Raw genomic sequence first — 24805 nt, 5'->3', positions numbered from 1 at the left:
ACTGGAGCTCTTGCATAGTCAGAGAGCCTGCTGCTTTTGAGACCCGTTTCCTACTGCACGTCTGTATTGTGTATGTTGTGTAACTCCTGTACCTCCAAGTTCAGTTTTAGAAGGGAAAATGCCTTGGGGGCTGCATTGATGCAATTGCTGTCAAGCTTTAGGATATTCTGCGGTGCAGAAGAAGGCAGTTATTTGAGCTGTGCTTTCCTCACAGCTGTGCTGAAGCTGAGGTTGACGTTTTGATCTCTTGCAGGTGGGAGACGTGGTGTGCATTACTGCTATGCCACCAAAGGAGCTGAGCCCCTGGTGGAGAGGCAAGCGTGGCTTTCAGGTATGCACATGCTTCCAACTAGAGAACACAACTTAAGTAGAGTCAGGAATCTCAGCTCAGAGTAGGAATCTCAGGAGCTGCTCTGCCTGCACAGGATGGCTTCTGGACGCAAACGGTTGCTCTGTGTCGGTGTCAGAGGACCTTCCCTTTGGCTCTGGGCTCAGGCTAATGCCCACCTGCCTTTTTGTTCTTGTTACAGGTTGGATCTTTCCCTAGTGAGTGCGTGGAACTCATTAGCGGAGAAGTTCCTGAGTCCATCGTCAATTCATTGAGAAAGCCAGGTACACATGTTACATTTGATACTGCGGATTAGTAAAATGGGGTCAGAGCGTGGCTTTCAGGGGTTTTGTTAATGCCAGAGTAAGCAAGGTTAGCAAGAGGACTGCATTAAGCACCATGGAAACACAAAGAGATCTGGCCCAATCCCACTGTGTTTATTACTGGGCTTGAGGAAGTCACAGAATCCTCCTCGAATGGCTTGGGATTGGAAGGGGCCTAAAGGATCCTCAGGCTCCAAGGCCCCTGCCTCAGTCTGGGTCGGCAGCCTCTGCATTTAGTAGGAGACGAGAGCAGGGATGGGGGAAAATCCGTTCCTGCATGTCCTTGTTGGGAATGTTCTTCCCATTGTTACGTGCCCTGCCTCATCCAACCAATCCAAGCCTGAAATGAACTGGTTTCTTTGTTTTGTTGCACAGTGCCAAAGAAACGGGGCAAGCTCACACCCTTCCTTCAATCCCTGGTGAAGGCCCGCCCCAGGAGATCGGAGCAGCCGGAGCCGGAGAAGGAAAGGGTGTTTGGGTGTGACCTGGGGGAGCACCTTCTCCGCTCTGGCCGTGATGGTAAGGAACAGCCCATTGCTGAGATCTTCCTCGGTTGGGCATCTGAAGATGATAGGTCGTGGCATTTCTGGAAAGCCAAGAAGACATCTCTGTGCAGTTTCCTCGCAGCTGTCTCTGCCAGCTTTCTCCTCTAAGGAGGAAACAGGCGGTAGCCCGGCTGGGCTTAGGGGATGGGATGGGAGAAGAGCACGGCCTGAACCAGGACTTGAGTAAGAAGCTCAACTAAAGGCTGGCTCTTGTTCTGTAGTCCCCCAGGTCCTCCAAAGCTGCGCTGAATTCATCGAGCAGCATGGCGTGGTGCGGGGGATATACCGCCTGTCTGGCGTCGCGTCCAAGATCCAGCGACTACGGTAAGTGTGCTGTGACTGACACAGCTGTCAGTAGGGGCACATGCCATGCTGCGGGTGTTCAGAGGAAGCCCTTCCTTGTCTTGACTGTATTTGGTGTGGCTTTGGACTTGTTTTCATCTTTCTCAAAGCCCTCTGCCCAATTCTGTGTCCTTCTCTGCAGCCATGAATTTGATTCAGAGCAGGTGCCCGAGCTTAGCGTCCGTGACATTCACAGCGTGAGCTCCCTATGTAAAATGTACTTCAGGGAGCTCCCAAACCCTCTCCTGACTGACCAGCTGTATGACATGTTCTCGGTAAGCACAGGGCAATGTCTCGCACTGCTTGGCCTTGATGACACAGGCTGCGTGCCGCAGTGTTCCCCTGAAGCCTCTTGGAAGGCATCAAGTCTGCCTTGGTGCTGACCACCAGCGCTCTGTCCCCATGGTTCCCAAACCTGTGGCAGCTATCTAGGCTGACTGGTGTCTGAATCCCTTTCTGCCTTTTTCCAGGACGCTGCCTGTGCTGGTACAGAGGAGGAGCGGTTGCTCAAAATGAAGGTTGCCATCCAGCAGCTGCCCGCTCCTCACTACAGGTCAGTGCTGCACTCGGTCTGCTGAGCTCAGCCCTGCTGCCTTTCAGAGGGCGGTGATGCGATTCCAGGTGTTGCCTCACACCAGCAGCATCATGCGTCTGCACGCTGAAGCGGCTGAAGGCTGCATTGGGTCATTTCACTGGGTCAGTTACTTGGCACGGGAGCACGGTTGGTGCAGCCAATGGCTGCGGCTGTGCTTTGCAGGGCTTGGTGCTGCAGCGTGGTGGCACTGGGAACGTTTTATCTACATTCTATTCAGGGAAGGTAGCAATGACATCAACTTGTATGAAGTGAGGTTTGTTTAGGGCACTGCAGCACGGCTTGCTTTTTGGTGCTGAACATCTGCCCCTCTTGTTTTCCAGGACACTGGAGTACCTGATGAGGCATTTGGCATCTCTCACTGGCAACTGCTCGGTCACCAACATGGACGCTAAGAATTTAGCAATAGTGTGGGCTCCAAACCTCTTAAGGTAAACTTCTTTTTCTGTTTAAGCACAACGCTTAGTTCTGCTCTCCAGAAAGAAAGCAGTCCTCCTTTCTTCTTCATCTAGTGTGCTCTTCTCCTGTAAAAGCTGTCAGAAGTGGCTGGCAGCAGAGGAGGAACCTGGACTGCTCTCCCCCAACCCCAGGGGCACAATTTCTAGATGACAGTTTCTGCTCTCTTGTTTAGCTGGGACTGCTGTGTCCTTGATCATCCAGGAGAATTTTGTCAGTGGCATTGCTGATTGCCCACTGCGGAATTCTCCAGAGCCTAGTTGGACTGCTTTGGGCTGCAAAACTTCAGACCTGGGGAAACAGTCTTGGAGGAATGACTTGTAAAATCTGCCTTTTCTTCAGATCCCAGCAGAGCCAGTCTCCCTGCGCCAGTGGAGGAGCTGCCTGCTTGGAAGTGCAGATGCAGACGGCTGTGGTAGAATTCCTCATTGGCCACACAGAAGTCCTCTTCTGCTCCAAATCCATGTCAGCCTTGGGAGAGGGAGCAGGTGAGCGTCTTCCTCCATTAGCTTGATCTTGATCCAATCCAGGCCTTCTCCAAGATCTTCAAATACGCTTTGACTCTCAACGGGACAGGAGGCTTCTGTGCTGAGATGAGAATATGGCACCCTGTTGCTGGATCCTGAGAATGTCCAAGGCCAGACTTTACATGGAGAAAACCATCCCTGCCTTTAGGATGTTTTGAATGGGGGTGAAGCATGATTGAAGTGGGGCAGCAAAGCTTTCTGAGTTCCCAGATCCGTTTTCTAGGTTGTTTTTTTTTGTTGTTGTTGTTTTTTATGCCAGTTTCGATACAGTGGGCAGCGCTTAATTATGACTGTGTCATTTGCCACGAGCGTACCTCTGAGCACCCGGTTACTTTGAGCTGCTCTTCTTCCAGTGGCTTGGATAAGCAAGTCTGAGAAAAATGCAGAACAGGGATGGCTGTGCTGCTGTTTCTGATCCTCCCTCTTACCTGTGGTTTTCCCCTGCAGGGCACAGTTCTCCACCTGGGCCCATGTCTGTGTGCGCCACAAAGCTGCTCACCCTTCAGGAGGCACAAGCTGTGAGAAGAGGCCAGAGCAGATCTCCTGCAGTGACACCAAGCAGTGAGATCGAAGTGGAGGAAGGCCCCACAGCCGGACCAGGGAGATTCCACACAATCCTTGATTTTCCATCTGAAAGGTAAAGAGGACTTCCCTTTCCAGCCCCTATCATCACTGGTCAGGATTGATATTGTTGAGAGGAATGTAGCCAGCAGGACTTGAGGGCTGAGCTGTAGGAATGGAATCGTCCTCTGCTGTTTGAAACAGAGCGCGTTTCTAAGCTGTGTTTCAGCAGAAAGCAGGCAGTGCCAGAAACGGGCAACTATTGGCAAGGGCTCGGTGCAACTCTTCCCTCACCCTGCACCACGACTGACAGCATGCTCTGTTTTCTCTCCAGACCACGTTCTCCCAGGAAGAGGAAGGAATCACTGGCTGGCAGTTGGTGGTCCTGCTTCTGCCTGCGCAGGCCATCCCCTGTGGCCAAACACCAACTGCAGCGCAGTGCCAGGGAGCCCACAGAAACAGAACTTGTGGTCCTGGCAGGTAAGGGTGCAAATCCAGCTTTCAAAACACTGCTTGTCAGCAACACAGGTAGAATTCATGCTTTCAGTGGGCTTGTACCTCCTTCTGGCATTCAAGCCCGTGCCTGACATCTTCAGCTGACCCGTTTTCCCAAAGGAGCCTCTCAAGCTGTTTGAAGCCTAAATGACAGGCAGCACCAAGCCTTTGCCTCCATGGGCAGAGAAAGTTGGACACTAACCCCTGTGTATCCACTCCTTCCTAGGTGAATCGAGCCCTTGTGAACAAAGAAGAGCCAGGTCAAGTGCTGATGGCTCAGAGAGTGTTTCCATCAATGGAGAGCTCACGGGAAGCATAAGTCACTGCAACTTAAAGGGCAACCTTCCGAGTGACAGCAGTGACGGAGAGAAGGAGGTCATCGTTGTTCAGGCACTCATTTTTGCCAGCTCTGCAGAAGGGGCTGACCTGAGCCTGACAGAAAGCACAGTCACCGGCCTGGACTGTGGCCCAGTGCATTTGCAGTGCAGCCCAGCCCAAACACAGCCCGAGTGCCCCAACAGCGAAATCTCCAAGCAGGACCAAGTCATCGTCACAGAGGAGAAGCTGAGCCTCTTGGAGGGGGACTTGGAGTCAGGCGGCAATTTAAATGACTGTCTTCCATCTGACAGCAGTGATGGAGAGAAGGAGGTCATCATTGCTCAGGCACTCACTTCTCCCAGCTCTACTGAAGAGGCTGCCCTGAGCCTGACAGAAAGCACAGTCACCGGCCTGGACTGTGGCGCGGTTCCTTTGCAGTGCAGCCCAGCCGAAACACAGCCTGAGTGCCTCGACAGCAGCACCTCCAAGCAGGACCAAGTTGATGTCACTGAGGAGAAGCCGAGCCTCTTGGAGGGGGACTTGGAGACAGGCTGCAATTCAAATGACAGCCTTCCGTGTGACAGAAGCAGCGGAGAGAAGGAGGTCATCATGGCTCAGGCACCCACTTCTCCCAGCTCTACTGAAGGGGCTTCCCTGAGCCTTCCAGAAAGCACAGTAACTGGCCTGGACTGTGGCCCGGTGCCTTTTCAGTGCAGCCCAGCCCAAACACAGCCCGTGTGCCCTGACAGCGGCACCTCCCAGCAGGACCAAGTCAGTGTTAGTGAGGAGAAGCCGAGCCTCTTGGAGGGGGACTTAGAGTCTAAAGAGCAGGAATAAGCAGTGTTTAATACTGTATCAGAGCTTCAGAGTAATGTACTACTACTGCCATACTTTATTTAACACTAACTCTTTCAAAGTTTTACCATGTGCGTGCCATCCATACTTGTTTTGAACACTGGAAAGAAAATCCTTTTGCCCTATTTTTATACAGACACTTGAATTTATTATCTGCTACATTAAATCTTAAATCTTATTTAAGCAATACCATCTTTGATATGGATCCAAGGAAACCTCTTGCAAGTGTAAATGCCCTTTATTTCAACCATGGCATTGTGTTTCTAATTTATGGGAAATAAGCAAAGAATGCAAATGTTATGCTGACCTTGAATTCACAGAGTGTAGTAGATATCAGGGATTCTTATCATTATATCAGCATTAATGAACATTGGAAATGTTTCTGAGACAGAGGACTTTCAACCAATTTTTGTCTATTTAAATTTTGAAATTTATAGAATATTTTTAATTGTTCAAAACAGTGAATGAAAAGGGAAGGTTGGCAACTGACCAACTGACTTAGTTCCCTGCCTTTCATTGGAAGGAATCCTACCACATTTTTAGAAGCAATTGTGTAATTCAGATGTATGAGACAAAAATGTTTCATATTTACCAATGACGCTTGAAGATGTATCTTTGAGTCCATCCACTGTATCTTTCGTATTCCAATTAAAAAGGTAAGGAAAAGGTATTAGACAAAGTTTTCTGTTTGAGTAAAAATTAAATTTTACTTTTCTGTCCCCGAGTTGGCTATTATCCTGGCCACATAAAATAAGATTTTAATTTTAAGTTTTTGTGCCAGCAATTTAATTTTAAGCAAATGCCAGTAACTGTAGGATTTGTTTCCTTATTTTTTATTTCTGTATTAATATTTAAATATTTCACAAATTAGTCACTCTTTCAGGAGGAACTTAGAGAATCGTATATCCAAAAGCAAACAAACAAACAAACAAAAAAAGCCAAACAAAAACCAAAAACCAAAAAGAACAGACATTAGCCACAACACACTTCAGAAAGTTAGCATGCACTTTTCCAAATCTCTTTGGGCAGAAGAGAAGAAATTTTCCAACATCTAGAAATGGATAGTAACCATTATGCTGATCAATCAAGAGGAATAAAACTATTTTTCTACTATCTTTGAACAAGAAAACAACAAAACTTCGATTTTTGCTATCAGTTTCTTAATGTTTTGAGATTAAATGTCTCATGTCTATCCATGTTTGGTTTTTTTCAAAATCATTTTCTCAATTTGTACATGAAATTCTCAAGTACTAAGTTCATTATATTTAACAATAAACTGTATGTTTTCTTAGTATTCATCAGAAAAATGCAATTTATTGTAAATTTGTGTAATTCTGCTCAGATTAATCACATTTATAAATTAGAGCAGGATAGATATTTTAGTATCGTATATGAAGACACCATCACTTATTCTTAGTTGAACATTGCACTTACTCTAGACTACCTTTGCTACAGGCAATTTGACTGGTAAAATTTGAGTCTTTTATTGTACTACAGATGAATTAGAATTATTTGAGTATTTGTTTTGTTGTCTAAACAAACAGTCAATCAAACAAATCAAAATAAAATGTAAAAAAAAATGTTCTTTTTTTTCCTCAAAGAGTTAAAAAGAAACTTTAAGAGAAAATATACGTTCCTGTTTTCAATCACTGAAAGAATGAAAAAAAATTGAGTACAAATTGTAATAAATTCTGATTATACTGTAAGAATTCTGGTCTTTGGAGAACTATATGGAGTTATATATATAGTCCTTAATTTCCTTTCAAATGAGCTGTGAAGGTAGAACTTAATATCATGCATAAGAAACAAGGAACTGCTTGGCTACTGATTCACTTGAGCATTCCAGAATAAAGTCCAGTGATGTGGTCTGATTATAGTAGAGGTCAACACATGTGTTGTCTTGTTGATTTATTATGTAATTACAACGTTATTCAATGCAAAATGCATCACTGTGAGTCTTTCAGTTGATTTCAGTGGAAGTAGAATAGTAATCTAAGGCTTTTGCTTTTTAATGCACCTTTCCAGATTTAATGGAGCATTATTTTGTAAATTATGTTTGAGGACATGAAAAAAAAAAAAAAAAAAAAAAAAAAAAAAAAAAAAGCAACACAAAATAAAGCTAATAAAGTACAGCCTGAATAATATCTTAAGGAGTAACTTCAATTAATTGTCTGAATCATTACTTAAAACTGTTTTTTGTTTTTTTGTTTTTTTAATTAAATTTCCTGTTTATATTCTTTCTACCATGTTTGTTAGTTTATCACAAGCATTTATTTCCCAGTGAGCTCTTACATAAACAAAAATTCCATTGCCTACAGTTACAGTAAGATCTACAGGAAGAAGGCAAAATATGCAGCAGATTTTACAATAGCTTTTTAAAATAGATCATCTGTTGCCTCTTCTACAGATTGAGATTTCTTCTTTTAACATCCCATTGCATGTATGTTAATAAAAGGAAATATTTACCATACTTTTTCCCCAAATTTCCTACAAGTCTGATATCTTTTACAAATAAAATTCAGTATCAAGAAATAAATTTAATATTTATGTACATAAATGTAAGTATATTGTAATGCTCATGGTTTAGCACAGAATGATAATTATTTAAAGTTGATGTAAAATAGATCTGTAATTTGGGGAAATATGGATTATTGTAATTTTCCATCTACAACAGCTGCAATTTGATGAAAATCTGTCCTCAGATTACTGCTCTTGCCATAAATAATTTCTCTGTTAGTATCTCATAAAAACTTATTTTTAATGGAGGGCATTGTTATTAAGTGTTCTGGTGACAATTTGAGATTTCTAACTCCTGAAACTATCTAATTCATCTACTTTAACCAGACAGTTATTTTACTTGAAAATATTCAGTATTACCCTTATCTTGTCTGACATTTTTACTAGTGTGGCAAGAAAAAAAAAAAAAAAAAAAAAAGATGTTTTTTTCTTTTTTGCATTACAACTAAAAGTTAGTTACATTTTCTATATTTGAGTTAACTTGTTCAGAATCAATCTGGACATATTTCAACATGAACCTTGAAGAATACTCCTTAGTTTATCTCTGTGCAGAGTCAGATATCTTTTGGTACTAAATCTGCTTAGCATAAGACTATTGAATGGTACAAGTAAAAATATTTAACAGATATACAGTATAGTTTAGGCTACATGGATTCATTAGACTGAGCAGAATCAGTATCCCACTTACTTGCTGTCACATAAAATCATATTTCTAAACTGTGATTTTTTTTTTATCTTCTCTGTATGAATACAGCAGCAGTCACTGCTAAAATTAGCGAGCTAAGACGAGGAGGCAATGTCAATAAGCAGAAAGCTGCAGGGTCAGTCTCTCTTAGGGTATTTTATTAACATGAACTGTTGCAGCCCAGGTGAAGAGAAGGCACAGAGGGAAATGCAAGTCTGTGTGGAGGCTGAGTTCAGCTCTCCAACACAATGCTCTGACATCCCTCTTCCCAAACATTTTCACAGAACTTTGTTTAGAAGAAATAACATGGGTTTGTTGTGGGTTTTTTTTTGACTGATCGAAGTATCGCTGAAGTGTGTTTCCAAGCACCTTTAATAGGTAGCAATAAAAGCCATAACAGCTACCAATTACCCTTTCACAGGTTTCTTAGTTTTGTGGGAAGAAGAAAAAGAAGAGATAAAAGTAAGAAAAAGAAAAAGAAAGATAAAATTAGAAAGAAAAAGAAGAGATAAAATTAAGATAAAAACTTATAAAAGAAGAGATGTTTTAGAAGGGCATTTCTTCAGCTGTGAGTCTTTCTCACAGTAATACTTTCATTGATTTGAGACTGATAGAAAGTTTCCATTTTCCTTTCCGATAATTGCATGGCTTTCAAAACAGTCAAGAGCTTTCTTCTTTTTAATAAGTTTTTTTCTGTAATACCCTGAAAGTCTGTTTAGTTATTCAGGAATTTTTGCCTTGACGTGGGAACAATTGTGTATTCCACAGCTCCACCTATCCTCTGTTCCTATCCTGTACTTGTGAACAAAATCCAGAATCCTTGGGAGATGCATGCTATATATCACAGAATCATAAAATCATGGACCCATTAAGGTTGGAAAAGACCTCTAAGATCATCTGCTCCTACTGTCAACCCATCACCACCATGCCCACTAAATCATGTCCCTCAGTGCCACATATACATGTTTCATGGAAACCTCCAGGCTGGTGACTCTACCACTTCCCTGGGTAGCCTGTTTTTGCGTATCACCACTCCTGAGAAGAAATGTATCCTAGTATCCAACCTGAACCTATCTGGTGCAACCTGATGCCATGCCCTCTTGTCCTGCTTCTGTCACCTGGGAGAAGAGGCTGATCCTCACCTCTTCACAATCTTCTTTCAGGTTGTTATAGAGTGTGATAAGGCAATATTTTTCTTAGTCTCAGTACTGATTTTTGTCTTTTCCTTATTTGTTTTCAGTGAATACAAGGTGCCTGATTTTTCTTGGCAGCAGATAGTGTTGAAGAAGGATAAGAGAATATCTGCAAATGATATTCTGGAGACTTATCTGTACTTACTTTCATTTTATTCTAACACCTCACTTCTGTATCCAAACAAGTCAGTATGCTAATCCACTCGTTGTCAGATGTTACACTGCATAAAATATACTTTGCTGAGGATTTTTTTTTTTTTTTGTAACAATTAAAAATCCTCTGAAACAGTTTGATTGCATCTGTCTGAAATTATTCTTGCGGATGTGTGTGAATTTTCCAAGCTCTACTCCAGCTGTGTGCATCTTCTCAAAGGCTGTGGCATGTCAGCATTGTGCCCAGTTACACATCCACATATGGTTGCATCTTTAAAGATTTTAATCCTGGGTTCTTGAATCCTTTCAGAAGCTATGTTTTCAAATATAATGAAATGATTACCCCCATTCACACCCATTACAATGTCAGCCTTGAACATGCTACTTCACAGGTTCACTCAGTGCCCCCAGATGGAGTGGATCTGCCCCTGCTGAAGCTGCTTTGCAAAGCAGGATTAAAGCTGCAGTAACCTACTGCCTTCATGCCCATCCCAGTTGCAGAGGCTGCATGTGAAAGATGTCTCCATGTATTGTTAAAGGTACTTAAGAAATTCACACTGCCTCCCTTGAGCTGTAAAATCCTAACAAATCCCCTGATTTGTTATAAGTATTTCACAATACTTTTACTTTCTTCTATCTTCATGAAAAGCAATAATCCTAGCCAGTGTGTTTTCCAGTGCTCAAACTGGCTGGAGTCTGAACCCCCTGAGAAGACCTCTGACAAAAAATGTTTAGCATTATTTATAGCTCTGATTGAACAAAAGATGGGGAAGCAAATTGTAACTGTGTATTACTGCAATAGCAGAAATCAGACTACAAAAACAATGTCTGAAGTCCGTTTAGAAAGTAAGTAATTCTAATGGCTGTGAATATGGGATTGGAAGTGTTTTTCATGTCTCATTTCATTAGTATCTAGTCTAATGTCTACTGGAATCAATGCAGAAAATTCCCTTTTACTTTGCATTTTGGATCCAGTCTGTGTAAAAACACGACTATGGACAAAAATAGAAATAGAAGAAAGCCAGACATGAAAAAAAATGTCTTTCAAATCTGAAAACCCAAGAGACCGTGTTTATTCTCAGTGCAAATTAATGCTGAGTCACTTGTAACACTAGCCCAGCTTATGGAGAGAGATATATCCCTGGGTATGATCCAAGCTGAGATTTAGAGGTCAACTCTATGGGTAAGATCAGCTTCAGAACAGTGGCACTGCTCGGATCTGCTCCTGAGCACTTCCCAGCTCTTCCTGAAGGGAAAAATTCTGCTTGTGCCAAGAGTTTGGTCTTGGTAATGGTGCCACTGCAGGAACTGTCATTTCACCACTGAGCTCTTGGAACACAATGGTTGTGAAGCATTGCCCAGGGCAAAGGAAGGTGAACACCTCCATAGAGAGGTTCAAGAAACATTTAGATGTTGTGCTAAGGGACATGGTTTAGTGAGGAAATATTGGTAGTAGGTGGACAGTTGGACTGGATGATGCTGGAGGTCTTTTCCAACCTTGGTGATTCTATGACTCTATGATTCTAAGGCTGTATAGCCTGCATAACTGCCATGCACCCACAGCCAGTTCTCACAGAATCTATTCATTGCTCAGCAAAATCATATTTTCCCCCATTAACAGACTGGAAAGGATTTCTTTCTCTGAAGAGACCATGCCCACCTTTTCTCTTAAATACCTTGCTCTCTTTGTCATTTGCATTTTGCAAACACGCGAGGTGTCCTGCACCTGCCTTTGTGCTTCTGTAGCACATAAGTTACCACATTAAGCACCTGGTGTCCTCACCAACTCTAGATTCAGTAACCCTTTGAATCTAGATCTGTGGGGCATCAATTTTGTTAGAGACACTAACCCAGAGATGACCCTTGCTGTGGGAAAAAAGATGCAATACTCCCTGTTATCTTTTCTAGATAAAGTGCTAACATTCAGATTCTTCTCTCTTTAATAATAATAATAATAATAATAATAATAATAATAATAATAATAATAATAATAATAAGATTCAATAGCTATATCTTCTTGTAATTAACAAATGACATTTTATTAGCTGTTTGTTTATACTCAGCTGCATGAAACATCATATATTTTTCATCCAAACTATTGCATTTTGTGTGTGCCTATTAAAAGTTTTCCCTGTTCTAATTCAAAGGCCCCCAACCCTTTAGATACACATTACTAAATCTTGCTAAGACCAATATCAAACAGTACATGAGTATTCCTCATACACAATTCCAAAAATCCTTTAGATCATATAATTAGTGCAAATGACAGAGCTATAAATGGCTATCTGGTCAGATATTATACTAGCCACCTCTTACATGCATGTTCTGTTATCTACTGGGGAAAGAAAAAAAATCAAGGGTGTGCAAACTGTGACCAGACTACACTCAGATGGACCTTTGGTCACAATTTATGTAATTATTATACATGTTTGAATTTATGGACAGGACACGAGTTTTTACACGTGAATTTACACAACTAGTTCTGTGTGAGGATGGACATGAAAGTTTTTGCTTTTTAAAGTGGCCAGTGGAAGTCAGCTGATCAAGGAGCAGTGCACTCAAACCAACGCTTTTCAGAGGAGAAGCATTTCAAAACAAGTGCCAAGAGAGCTGTCTTAACACACTCTGCCTGAACCTATTGATGATCAAACAGTTTCTAGTGGTGCTTCACTGACTTTTTATACTGATGTCAGGTCATCTTTTCAGACAATGAAAAAGTACACCCCTAGGTTTTAACATCGTCTTAGGGGATATCAAGTCCTCTGAAGATGAATTAAATAAACTGGTAAGATATGCAAAGAGTTTCTATATTGCACTGGAATAATAATAAAAGAAGGCAAACTGCTAGCTGCAGTAGTAACAATAGGTGATGTTTCCCTTTATTGTTATGGTGACATGAAGAAGTTGTGTCAAAACCAAGTGTTCTTTTGGTAAGTGACAAAATATGCAATTAATGGTGTTCTTTCCCTAGAATTACACCCTAAACAATTCATACAGATAAAGGAAAAAATAAAACAATTTTTTTTAAGCTGTCATTGATGTTCCCAAGCAGACCAGTGACAAGTCTGCTGTGAGAGCCAGGTGTGTGTCAGATAAACATCTGGGCCTTGAATTCATCGCAAATCTTTCCACACTTAAAACATCTTCAACTCTCTATGACAACTCAGGATAAATCCTAGTGTGTTATTTAGCCCTCTTACCTTGCTCACAAGCAACTCAAGAGTTTCTGATTAGGTGGACCCATTTAAACATATATCTGTCACTTCCAGAGCAGAGTCACACATTTCTCACCAACAGTTCTACTTTATGTCCAGAAGAAAACTGAGCCATTTCAATGTGAGATTTTTTGTGTCACTTCTTTTGCTCTGTTTACATCATTTTCTTTTTCTTTGTTGAACAGCTAGGCACCAGAATTAATTTTTCTCTTACTTTCATTTTCTTCTTTTTCTTCTGTTCTGTGATCAAAGCAATGCCAGTGTACATTGGAACACTGACTGAAACAATTTTCAATCATTGGAGAAAGGTTGAAAAAAGGCTTGGTGATCCCAGTGTGAGTCAGGTTTTCCAGTTTCTACATATGCCATTCCATCGGCTGGTCTTCTGTACTCTCAGAGGCTGTGTGTTCCAGTGTAGAGATATGTTCATTTGAGACAAGATGCAGCATCATGGTCATATGGCTAAAAATTATCGTTTACTATTCGTTGTTCCACTTGCTGTCGTGGGTTTTTTTGTTGTTTTTGTTTTGTTATATTTCTGTCATTTTCTTACCACAGTCTCTCTGAGGCTTTAAGTTTCTGCTTTTCTGTTCATATATGGTGATGACTCTTCATTTAGAGAAAGTCCTCTTAAAATCCTACTTAACATTTATTGAAAAAGTAAAAAACAAAAGTGTAGCAATGATGGAAATGGTAACCCATTTAATTTTTTTACACTGTTATTTCAACCGTCTGACAGACTGCAACCATGAGGGGCATGAAAAGGGAGAGGAGAAGTGATGTCTCTGCCTTGCCGCAAGCTAGAATAAAGCTCAGGATGTTCCCCTGGACTTCCTGGGAGTTTGCCTCCTTCCAACAGAGACAGTGTACAAGGATCCACACACCTGCCCTGCTGTTTATGCAGGACATCTGGGCACCTTTCTAGCTTTGCAGTGCCACACCAGCAAAGCCGGGAGAAGCAAGCTCCCTCAGGGAAGACTAACCTGTGAGTATCAGCTCCCTCTGCCACTGTTTTGACATGGTTATCCATTGTTTGCTTTTGCTGATGCATAAGAAAATGTGAAAATGATTTTGAGATACATGCTGTTCCCTCCTTAGAAATTACAGATTGTCTTATCCAGGATGTGAATAGAAGTTTCAAAGAAGCAAACAAGGCTTAGAATGGTATTGTCTTTAAATCAAAGACAGGCATTCATTTTGAAAGCAAAACATTTATATGACATGATTCAAAATTAATTAAAATAATTCACAACTATACCAGGAATCTCCAGCCTCTGGATGTCACCCAGCAGTTTCAGTTTTCACTGTTTTCACTCTTTTGTTACTCTATCAACATTAAACATCACAAAGTTGTGCTTAATAGATGTTCATCAACAAGAGCTGTGGCTGTCTGTTCTCTTCTTAGAATCTGAAATGTATAATGAATCATAGAATCATAGAATTACCCAAGTTGGAAAAGACCTTGAAGATCATCAAGTCCAACCACAGCCTAACCAGTACCCTAACTCTAAATACCCTCCACTAAATCATATCCATGAATGAAGTCCAGAAAGAACATGTAATTCAAAAGGCACTTCTCCATTTGTTCAGTACATTTACCATCCTTCAAAAGTTCATTATTGAGAAGTGTATTTTCAGAAATGGGAAGAGCAAAAAACATACCTCTACATCTTGCCACATCAGGAACACACCTTGAGATTAGCTCTCATTTTCAGATGGTGGTTTCCACCCACAGATGGCTCAGTGTGCAGAATGAATCACCCTTCCTCTGACTAGCCAGTATAGCAGGAATGTTTTTAAAGACAAGAACTGTGTTTTAAAATGTTGGTTTCTGGAGATATTTTTCAGTTGTTGGTCTCCAATGGTAATTTTTTTTAAAACAAAAAGCCTTTGTAAATGACTTGCTGTATTTGCCCCAGGAAAATGTGAACAATATTTATATTTGATTTACAGTGCATTTAAGGTGCAAAATATTTACATTTGATCTGTTTGAATATATGTTATCATAGAATCATAGAATTACTCAGGATGGAAAAGACCTTGAAGGTCATCAAGTCCAACCGCAGCCTAAACAATAGCCTATCTCTAAAAAACAAACAAACAAACAAACAAAAACAAAAACAAAAAAACACAACCAACCAACCAAACAAACAAACAAACAAAAAGAAACAAAAAAACAATCCTCTGCTAAATCATATCCCTGAGTACCACATCCAAAAGTCTCTTAAACACATCCAAGGATGGGGATTCAACCACTTCCCTGGGGAGCCCATTCCAGTACCTAACCACCCTTTCTGTAAAGAAGTTCTTCCTAATATCCAACCTAAACTTGCCCTGGCGCAACTCGAGGACATTTCCCCTCATCCTGTCACAAGTCAGTAGTGAGAAGAGACCTGCCCCACTCTCACTGTAAGTACCTTTCAGGTACTGGAAGACGGCGATAAAGTCTCCCCTCAGCCTCCTCTTCCTCAGACTAAACAGCCCCAGCTTCCTCAGCCTCTCCTCATAGGGCTGATTCTCCAAGCTCTTAACGAGCCTCACTGCCCTTCTCTGGACCTGCTCCAGTACCTCCACGTCTTTCTTGTGCTGTGGTGCCCAAAACTGAACACAGTACTTAAGGTGAGGCCTCACCAATGCTGAGTACAGGGGCAGGATGACTTCCCTAGTCCTGCTCACCACACCATTCTTGATACAAGCCAGGATGCCATTAGCCCTCTTGGTCACCTGGGCACACTGCTGGCTCATATTCAGCCGACTGTCCATCAGCACACCAAGGTCCCTTTCCGTCTGGGAGCTTTCCAGCCACACCTCCCCAAGCCTGTAGGGTTGACTAGGGTTGTTGTGACCAAAATGCAGGACCCGACACTTGGCCCTGTTGAAACTCATTCCGTTAACCTTGGCCCATCGATCAAGTCTATCCAGGTCCCTCTGTAGTGCCCTTCTCCCCTCAGGCAGATCAACACTCCTTCCCAGCTTAGTGTCGTCTGCGAACTTACTGAGGGTGCACTCAATCCCCTCATCCAAATCATCAATGAAGATGTTAAACAGAAGCAGCCCAAGCACTGAGCCCTGGGGGACGCCACTTGTGACTGGCCGCCAACTGGATTCCACTCCATTGACCACAACTCTCTGGGCCCGGCCATCCAACCAGTTCTTCACCCAGTGGAGCGTGCGCCCATCCAAACCACGGGCAGCCAGCTTCTCTACCAGAATGTTATGGGGGACAGTGTCAAAGGCCTTACTGAAGTCCAGGTAGACCATGTCAACAGCCTTTCCTTCATCTACTAAGCGGGTCACCTTGTCATAGAATGAAATCAGGTTAGTCAGGCAGGATCTACCATTCATAAATCCATGCTGACTAGGCCTGATCCCTTGGCCGACCTTTAGTTCATCCATGATGATACCTAAGATTATCCTCTCCATAACCTTCTCAGGTGAGACTGATGGGCGTGTAGCTGCCAGGATCATCTTTCTGGCCCTTTTTGAAGACGGGCGTCACATTCGCCAGCCTCCAATCCACCGGGACATCCCCAGTCAGCCAAGACTGCTGAAAAATTATGGACAGTGGTTTGGCGACCACATCCGCCAACTCCCTCAGCACTCTAGGGTGCAACCCATCCAGCCCCATGGACCTATAGACATTCAGCTTTCTAAGTAGGTCCAGAACCATCTCATCGCAGATCACACAGGGCTCGTTTTGTTCCCCCTTCCCATCTACCAGTGTAGGGGGCTGCGTTTCCAAAGAGTTACAAGCATAACTATTGAAGACCGAGGCAAAGAAGGTATTAAGTACCTCAGCCTTGTCTAGAGCTCTCCTGCTTCTTACTGTGATGGGAGACCGAATGGAAGGCCCTGCCGAAGTCTGGGTAGGTGATATCACTTGCTGTTCCTTTCCCCACCCGTGCTGGGAAAAGCAGGGAATGGGACTGGGGGACATCCCGGTAGTGGGATCCTGCCTCAGCAGAACTGAATGGCAGTTCTGATCCATGTATTTTAACCTGAGTGAATCTGACACCAACAAGAGAGGCGAGGGGTCTGTGGGAAAAAAAATGTCTGTGCCACAATGTGTGGTGCAAGGTGTTCTCAGAACTGCTGCTTACAGTGCCCAGAAGGCTTCCTTTTTGACGGGGAGAGGATTAACAAGGTAATTTTAATGAATCTATTTCCTTTCTGTTCATCTTTCTCAAAAAACTATCTGTGGATCCTCAAGTAGTATTTCTTGCTAAAGAGAATACGTGTGTAGCCTGCGCTTTTGTCTGCGCAAAGGATCTTCTCATCATCTCTGTCTGTGTTTCTTTTAGACCCTGAGGTGGAGCAGAGTGGAACACAGACTTGGGTGAATCTTCAGTCAGGAGCAGGTACACGTAATGCTCATCTTAGGTGTCTGGCTGACAACAAGAGCAGAGAGGTAAGTTTCATAGGGTCGCGTGCCCATTTTATTTTATCTTTTCATTCATGATGCATAGAGGCGTTACCCAGACAAAGTGAGCATTTGTCAGCTGGACATTCTAGAAATGACCTAGGCAGTGAAATGGGTTTGAAGCATCCCAAAGAGCCCTGCAAAAAAGTGCTGAGAGTTAATCTGGCACCCTCCTTTGGAAACTTCTGGTGTCTGTCAGCTCTTCAGCTGTTCCCAAACACCTCCCATTGCGCTGCCATACCCGAATAGAATTCCAACCCCACACTGAGTTCTGGAATGTTGTGGTGCCGTGTTGGAATCACATGTGACCAGGGGGTCTCGCCTCCCCCCCTTGTGGGGGGTCATGGTGGACCAGGCTGGTCGCCCTTAGTGATGTCATAAGTGGCTGGCATGAGGGGAGGAGCGGTGCGTTCTGTGTTCCTTTGTGGGCGTGTAGGAGTTCGGAGTGGTTGGTGTGCTTGTTGTTCTTGTGCATTTAGTGCCTTTGTCTTTGTACCATCGTGCGCAGCACCTTGTAGGTAAGCTGAGCCAGCGTGGGATGGACGGGTGGGCAGTGAGGTGTTGAGAACTGCTGGCTGTCGGAGCTCCCAGCACCATATTGCTTACTCTCGACCATCAGACCTAATTTTCCCCCAGTACACACATCCCAAAGGGTTGTCCGTAAAGGTGGCACCTGTCCCATGCTTCTATCGTTGTCTGCTTTCCTCAATTGTGGAAGCATCGTAACATTGCTGGTGAGACAGGCATCACGTAGCCTGAGACTCAGCATGTCTTGCAGCAAGTGGATGGGACGGTTGTGCTGTGTGCGTTATTCCATGGCTGTCTTAGCCCTGCTCACTGACCTGCTCTTTCTCTCTCCTCTGCCCACCCTCCGCCCACTTCCTTGGTGCAGCTTTTGCTCTCATAACATCTGAGCAGAGTGACAAGGAACTGCTGCTGATAGCCTGAGGTGATCTCGTTGCCAGGTACGTGCCATGTTTTGTCCCACCATATCGTTTTGCATGCCGTGGGTTTCTTCACTGCCCTCCAGCTTAGCCCTCAGAAGGGTGCTGTCTAATGCCCTGCTGTCGCACTGTCAGAGCGCTCTGGGTGAATGCATCTGCAGCTCTTTGCCAGAGTCCCCATCTGCTGGCAGAGGGATAGCAACTTGGTACAGCGCTGCCTAATAGGCTGTCACGTTGGAATAGACTGAAGCAAGGGGTAGTTTCTCAAACACTTGCCTATGCTGCAGGGTTTGCAAGGGTAGTTCTGAAGAAGTCCCTCCATACTGTGCTGTGTGAATAGAGAAAACAGACGTGTGTTTCTGCTCTGTTCCAGCTTGTCACACCTGCTGGGATGGGCAACGCATGCAGCGAGATCAGACGTGAGCCCGAGGTGGCGGGCACGGAGGTACAGTATGAAGCTCTGACTTGTCTTTGTTCCCTGTGTTGAGCTAGCAGAGGGAGCTGCAGATGTACTCTCCAACAGGAAAGAGTGGGCCAAAGGGGGCCAGGCCACCTGTCTGCACCAGTGCCATTGCTGATGAGTCTGTGTAGAGAAAGATGCATCTTTGCATGGCCTGGCGATCCTGCTGCATGCCAGGAAGAAAAATTACTGTCATGAGATGTGCAGCTCCTTCTGAAGTGCTCCTGAGCAGGAGGGAGCACATTTCCTGCAGCTTTCTCTGCAGATGTGCTCTTCACCTTGAAATCCTCCTGGTTTGTCCTCAGCTCCTTACCACGGCCTGTGCTCTGTTTTGCAGGCTGATAACATGTGGAAGCCGCAGCTGGTGCGTGCGGAGTCATCTCTCAACGTGCCAGCGATTGCGGCAGCCCATGTTATTAAGCGTTACGTCGCCCAGGCTCCGGATGAAGTCTCCCTGGAGGTAAGCAGTTGCAGGCATTCCTTGTTGTCATGCACGGGAGAGTCTAGGGTGTGAACACCTCAGGAATATTCTGAGACACCTTCAGAATGTCTGGTGAGGTGAAGCTTCGAAGGCTTGGTTCCAGCTTAGACTTGTGCTGGGTTGGGAGGAGTTCAGCCATCTCTCCCCTATGGTTGGATTGGGCATTTGAACCTTCTGATCAAGCAGATCCTGCCCAGTATGGGAGCCTGGTCTCTGAGCAACAGCAGACCGGGTGTGAAGTGTGCAGATGTGTTCAGAAAGCCCTGCTAACTGATGCCCGTGGTTCAACTGGAGCTCTTGCATAGTCAGAGAGCCTGCTGCTTTTGAGACCCGTTTCCTACTGCACGGCTGTATTGTGTATGTTGTGTAACTCCTGTACCTCCAAGTTCAGTTTTAGAAGGGAAAATGCCTTGGGGGCTGCATTGATGCAATTGCTGTCAAGCTTTAGGATATTCTGCGGTGCAGAAGAAGGCAGTTATTTGAGCTGTGCTTTCCTCACAGCTGTGCTGAAGCTGAGGTTGACGTTTTGATCTCTTGCAGGTGGGAGACGTGGTGTGCATTACTGCTATGCCACCAAAGGAGCTGAGCCCCTGGTGGAGAGGCAAGCGTGGCTTTCAGGTATGCACATGCTTCCAACTAGAAAGCACAACTTAAGTAGAGTCAGGAATCTCAGCTCAGAGTAGGAATCTCAGGAGCTGCTCTGCCTGCACAGGATGTCTTCTGGACGCAAACGGTTGCCCTGTGTCGGTGTCAGAGGACCTTCCCTTTGGCTCTGGGCTCAGGCTAATGCCCACCTGCCTTTTTGTTCTTGTTACAGGTTGGATCTTTCCCTAGTGAGTGCGTGGAACTCATTAGTGGAGAAGTTCCTGAGTCCATCGTCAATTCATTGAGAAAGCCAGGTACACATGTTACATTTGATACTGTGGATTAGTAAAATGGGGTCAGAGCGTGGCTTTCAGGGGTTTTGTTAATGCCAGAGTAAGCAAGGTTAGCAAGAGGACTGCATTAAGCACCATGGAAACACAAAGAGATCTGGCCCAATCCCACTGTGTTTATTACTGGGCTTGAGGAAGTCACAGAATCCTCCTCGAATGGCTTGGGATTGGAAGGGGCCTAAAGGATCCTCAGGCTCCAAGGCCTCTGCCTCAGTCTGGGTCTCCAGCCTCTGCATTTAGTAGGAGACGAGAGCAGGGAAGGGGGAAAATCCGTTCCTGCATGTCCTTGTTGGGAATGTTCTTCCCATTGTTACGTGCCCTGCCTCATCCAACCAATCCAAGCCTGAAATGAACTGGTTTCTTTGTTTTGTTGCACAGTGCCAAAGAAACGGGGCAAGCTCACACCCTTCCTTCAATCCCTGGTGAAGGCCCGCCCCAGGAGATCGGAGCAGCCGGAGCCGGAGAAGGAAAGGGTGTTTGGGTGTGACCTGGGGGAGCACCTTCTCCGCTCTGGCCGTGATGGTAAGGAACAGCCCATTGCTGAGATCTTCCTCGGTTGGGCATCTGAAGATGATAGGTCGTGGCATTTCTGGAAAGCCAGGAAGACATCTCTGTGCAGTTTCCTCGCAGCTGTCTCTGCCAGCTTTCTCCTCTAAGGAGGAAACAGGCGGTAGCCCGGCTGGGCGTAGGGGATGGGATGGGAGAAGAGCACGGCCTGAACCAGGACTTGAGTAAGAAGCTCAACTAACGGCTGGCTCTTGTTCTGTAGTCCCCCAGGTCCTCCAGAGCTGCGCTGAATTCATCGAGCAGCATGGCGTGGTGCGGGGGATCTACCGCCTGTCTGGCGTCGCGTCCAAGATCCAGCGACTACGGTAAGAGTGCTGTGACTGACACAGCTGTCAGTAGGGGCACATGCCATGCTGCGGGTGTTCAGAGGAAGCCCTTCCTTGTCTTGACTGTATTTGGTGTGGCTTTGGACTTGTTTTCGTCTTTCTCAAAGCCCTCTGCCCAATTCTGTGTCCTTCTCTGCAGCCATGAATTTGATTCAGAGCAGGTGCCCGAGCTTAGCGTCCGTGACATTCACAGCGTGAGCTCCCTATGTAAAATGTACTTCAGGGAGCTCCCAAACCCTCTCCTGACTGACCAGCTGTATGACATGTTCTCGGTAAGCACAGGGCAATGTCTCGCACTGCTTGGCCTTGATGACACAGGCTGCGTGCCGCAGTGTTCCCCTGAAGCCTCTTGGAAGGCATCAAGTCTGCCTTGGTGCTGACCACCAGCGCTCTGTCCCCACGGTTCCCAAACCCGTGGCAGCTATCTTGGCTGACTGCTGTCTGAATCCCTTCCTGCCTTTTTCCAGGACGCTGCCTGTGCTGGTACAGAGGAGGAGCGGTTGCTCAAAATGAAGGTTGCCATCCAGCAGCTGCCCGCTCCTCACTACAGGTCAGTGCTGCACTCGGTCTGCTGAGCTCAGCCCTGCTGCCTTTCAGAGGGCGGTGATGCGATTCCAGGTGTTGCCTCACACCAGCAGAATCATGCGTCTGTACGCTGAAGCGGCTGAAGGCTGCATTGGGTCAATTCGTTGGGTCAGTTACTTGGCACGGGAGCACGGTTGGTGCAGCCAATGGCTGCGGCTGTGCTTTCCAGGGCTTGGTGCTGCAGCGTGGTGGCACTGGGAACGTTTTATCTACTTCCTATTCAGGGACGGTTGCAATGACATCAACTAGCATGAAGTGAGGTTTGTTTTGGGCACTGCAGCACGGCTTGCTTTTTGGTGCTGAACTTCTGCCCCTCTTGTTTTCCAGGACACTGGAGTACCTGATGAGGCACTTGGCATCTCTCACTGGCAACTGCTCGGTCACCAACATGGACGCTAAGAATTTAGCAATAGTGTGGGCTCCAAACCTCTTAAGGTAAACCTCTTTTTCTGTTTAAGCACAACGCTTAGTTCTGCTCTCCAGAAAGAAAGCAGTCCTCCTTTCTTCTTCATCTAGTGTGCTCTTCTCCTGTAAAAGCTGTCAGAAGTGTCTGGTAGCAGAGGAGGAACCTGGACTGCTCTCCCCCAACCCCAGGGGCACAATTTCTAGATGACAGTTTCTGCTCTCTTGTTTAGCTGGGACTGCTGTGTCCTTGATCATCCAGGAGAATTTTGTCAGTGGCATTGCTGATTGCCCACTGCAGAATTCTCCAGAGCCCAGTTGGACTGCTTTGGGCTGCAAAAATTCAGACCTAGGGAAACAGTCTTGCAGGAATGACTTGTAAAATCTGCCTTTTCTTCAGATCCCAGCAGAGCCAGTCTCCCTGCACCAGTGGAGGAGCTGCCTGCTTGGAAGTGCAGACACAGACGGCTGTGGTGGAATTCCTCATTGGCCACACAGAAGTCCTCTTCTGCTCCAAATCCATGTCAGCCTTGGGAGAGGGAGCAGGTGAGCGTCTTCCTCCATTAGCTTGATCTTGATCCAATCCAGGCCTTCTCCAAGATCTTCAAATACACTTTGACTCTCAACGGGACAGGAGGCTTCTGTGCTGAGATGAGAATATGGCACCCTGTTGCTGGATCCTGAGAATGTCCGAGGCCAGATTTTACATGGAGAAAACCATCCCTGCCTTTAGGATGTTTTGAATGGGGGTGAAGCATGATTGAAGTGGGGCAGCAAAGCTTTCTGAGTTCCCAGATCCGTTTTCTAGGTTTTTTTTTTGTTTGTTTGTTTTTTTTTTTAATGCCAGTTTCGATACAGTGAGCAGCGCTTAATTATGACTGTGTCATTTGCCACGAGCGTACCTCTGAGCACCCGGTTACTTTGAGCTCCTCTTCTTCCAGTGGCTTGGATAAGCAAGTCTGAGAAAAATGCAGAACAGGGATGGATGTGCTGCTGTTTCTGATCCTCCCTCTTACCTGTGGTTTTCCCTTGCAGGGCACAGTTCTCCACCTGGGCCCATGTCTGTGTGCGCCACAAAGCTGCTCACCCTTCAGGAGGCACAAGCTGTGAGAAGAGGCCAGAGCAGCTCTCCTGCTGTGACACCAAGCAGTGAGATCGAAGTGGAGGAAGGCCCCACAGCCGGACCAGGGAGATTCCACACAATCCTTGATTTTTCATCTGAAAGGTAAAGAGGACTTCCCTTTCCAGCCCCTATCATCACTGGTCAGGTGGGCATTATTGGTTTACTTTTTGTCCCTTATATCTCCAAGGATTCAACTAACATACAGTTGCCCAACGGGCTCAGTGGAGCCACACAATGGTGCCTTTCTTTCCTGGCTGGGCAGGCAGTCACGAGATGCAGAAAGCCACACTGATGTCTATCCGGGCCTGTGCAGGCTGTACCTGGAAACGTTGGGGTTTTCCAGATTTCAGGGCCACATGCCTGAATCCAGTTCTTGTTCTCCTCTAAGCAGAGCTGTTGGTGAGACTTGCTGGCACTAGAAATTAAAGATGGCAGTGAGCTGAGGCCGAGGAGGTGTTAGCGTAAGAGTCAGAGATGCTTTCGAGCCTCCCTTATGGCTTCACAGTTCCTCAGAAAGCAGATACACCTGCCAGCTCCTGTCCTGTCCGGCTGTGGAGCCTTTGCTCACATGCTCTGCATCTTGCTTGATATTGTTGAGAGGAATGTAGCCAGCAGGACTTGAGGGCTGAGCTGTAGGAATGGAAGCGTCCTCTGCTGTTTGAAACAGAGCGCATTTCTAAGCTGTGTTTCAGCAGAAAGCAGGCAGTGCCAGGAACGGGCAACTATTGGCAAGGGCTTGGTGCAACTCTTTCCTCACCCTGCACCACGACTGACAGCATGCTCTGTTTTCTCTCCAGACCACGTTCTCCCAGGAAGAGGAAGGAATCACCAGCTGGCAGTTGGTGGTCCTGCTTCTGCCTGCGCAGACCATCCCCTGTGGCCAAACACCAACTGCAGCGCAGTGCCAGGGAGCCCACAGAAACAGAACTTGTGGTCCTGGCAGGTAAGGGTGCAAATCCAGCTTTCAAAACACTGCTTGTCAGCAACACAGGTAGAATACATGCTTTCAGCGGGTTTGTACCTCCTTCTGGCATTCAAGCCCGTGCCTGACATCTTCAGCTGACCCCTGTTTTCCCAAAGGAGCCTCTCAAGCTGTTTGAAGCCTACTTGACAGGCAGCACCAAGCCTTTGCCTCCATGGGCAGAGGAAGTTGGACACTAACCCCTGTGTATCCACTCCTTCCTAGGTGAATCGAGCCCTTGTGAACAAAGAAGAGCCAGATCAAGTGCTGTTGGCTCGGAGAGTGCTTCTATCAATGGAGAGCTCACGGGAAGCACAAGTCACTGCAATTTAAAGGGCAACCTTCCGAGTGACAGCAGTGACGGAGAGAAGGAGGTCATCATTGTTCAGGCACTCATTTTTGCCAGCTCTGCAGAAGGGGCTGACCTGAGCCTTCCAGAAACCATAGTCACCAGCCTGGAATGTGGCCCAGTTTCTTTGCAGTGCAGCCCAGCCCA

At 45.4% G+C, this 24805-nt stretch overlaps 1 protein-coding gene across 1 annotated transcript; it reads left to right on the top strand.

Moving 5' to 3' along the window:
- Positions 1-280: 280 nt before the first annotated feature.
- On the top strand, positions 281-24642 carry LOC140249252 (rho GTPase-activating protein 32-like). Its single transcript, XM_072330673.1, has 12 exons — positions 281-331; positions 531-612; positions 1027-1170; positions 1418-1520; positions 1681-1813; positions 2009-2091; positions 2454-2561; positions 2929-3074; positions 4396-4559; positions 21115-21217; positions 23261-23331; positions 24535-24642. Exons 1-12 carry the CDS (start codon positions 281-283, stop codon positions 24640-24642), a joined length of 1296 nt encoding a protein of 431 aa, XP_072186774.1.
- Positions 24643-24805: the final 163 nt, after the last annotated feature.

The sequence above is a fragment of the Excalfactoria chinensis genome, chromosome 2 (assembly GCF_039878825.1).
Source record: "Excalfactoria chinensis isolate bCotChi1 chromosome 2, bCotChi1.hap2, whole genome shotgun sequence".
Taxonomy (NCBI): Eukaryota; Metazoa; Chordata; class Aves; order Galliformes; family Phasianidae; genus Excalfactoria; species Excalfactoria chinensis.
Note: the sequence above shows the minus strand (reverse complement) of the source record. Positions and strands in the feature narration are given on the sequence as shown.

Coding starts and splice junctions, on each gene's coding strand:
- LOC140249252 (XM_072330673.1), top strand. CDS start 281: ATGCCACCAAAGGAGCTGAGCCCCTGGTGGAGAGGCAAGCGTGGCTTT. Junction 1,521..1,680: donor TCCAAGATCCAGCGACTACG/GTAAGTGTGCTG, acceptor CCTTCTCTGCAG/CCATGAATTTGATTCAGAGC. Junction 3,075..4,395: donor AGCCTTGGGAGAGGGAGCAG/GTGAGCGTCTTC, acceptor ACTCCTTCCTAG/GTGAATCGAGCCCTTGTGAA.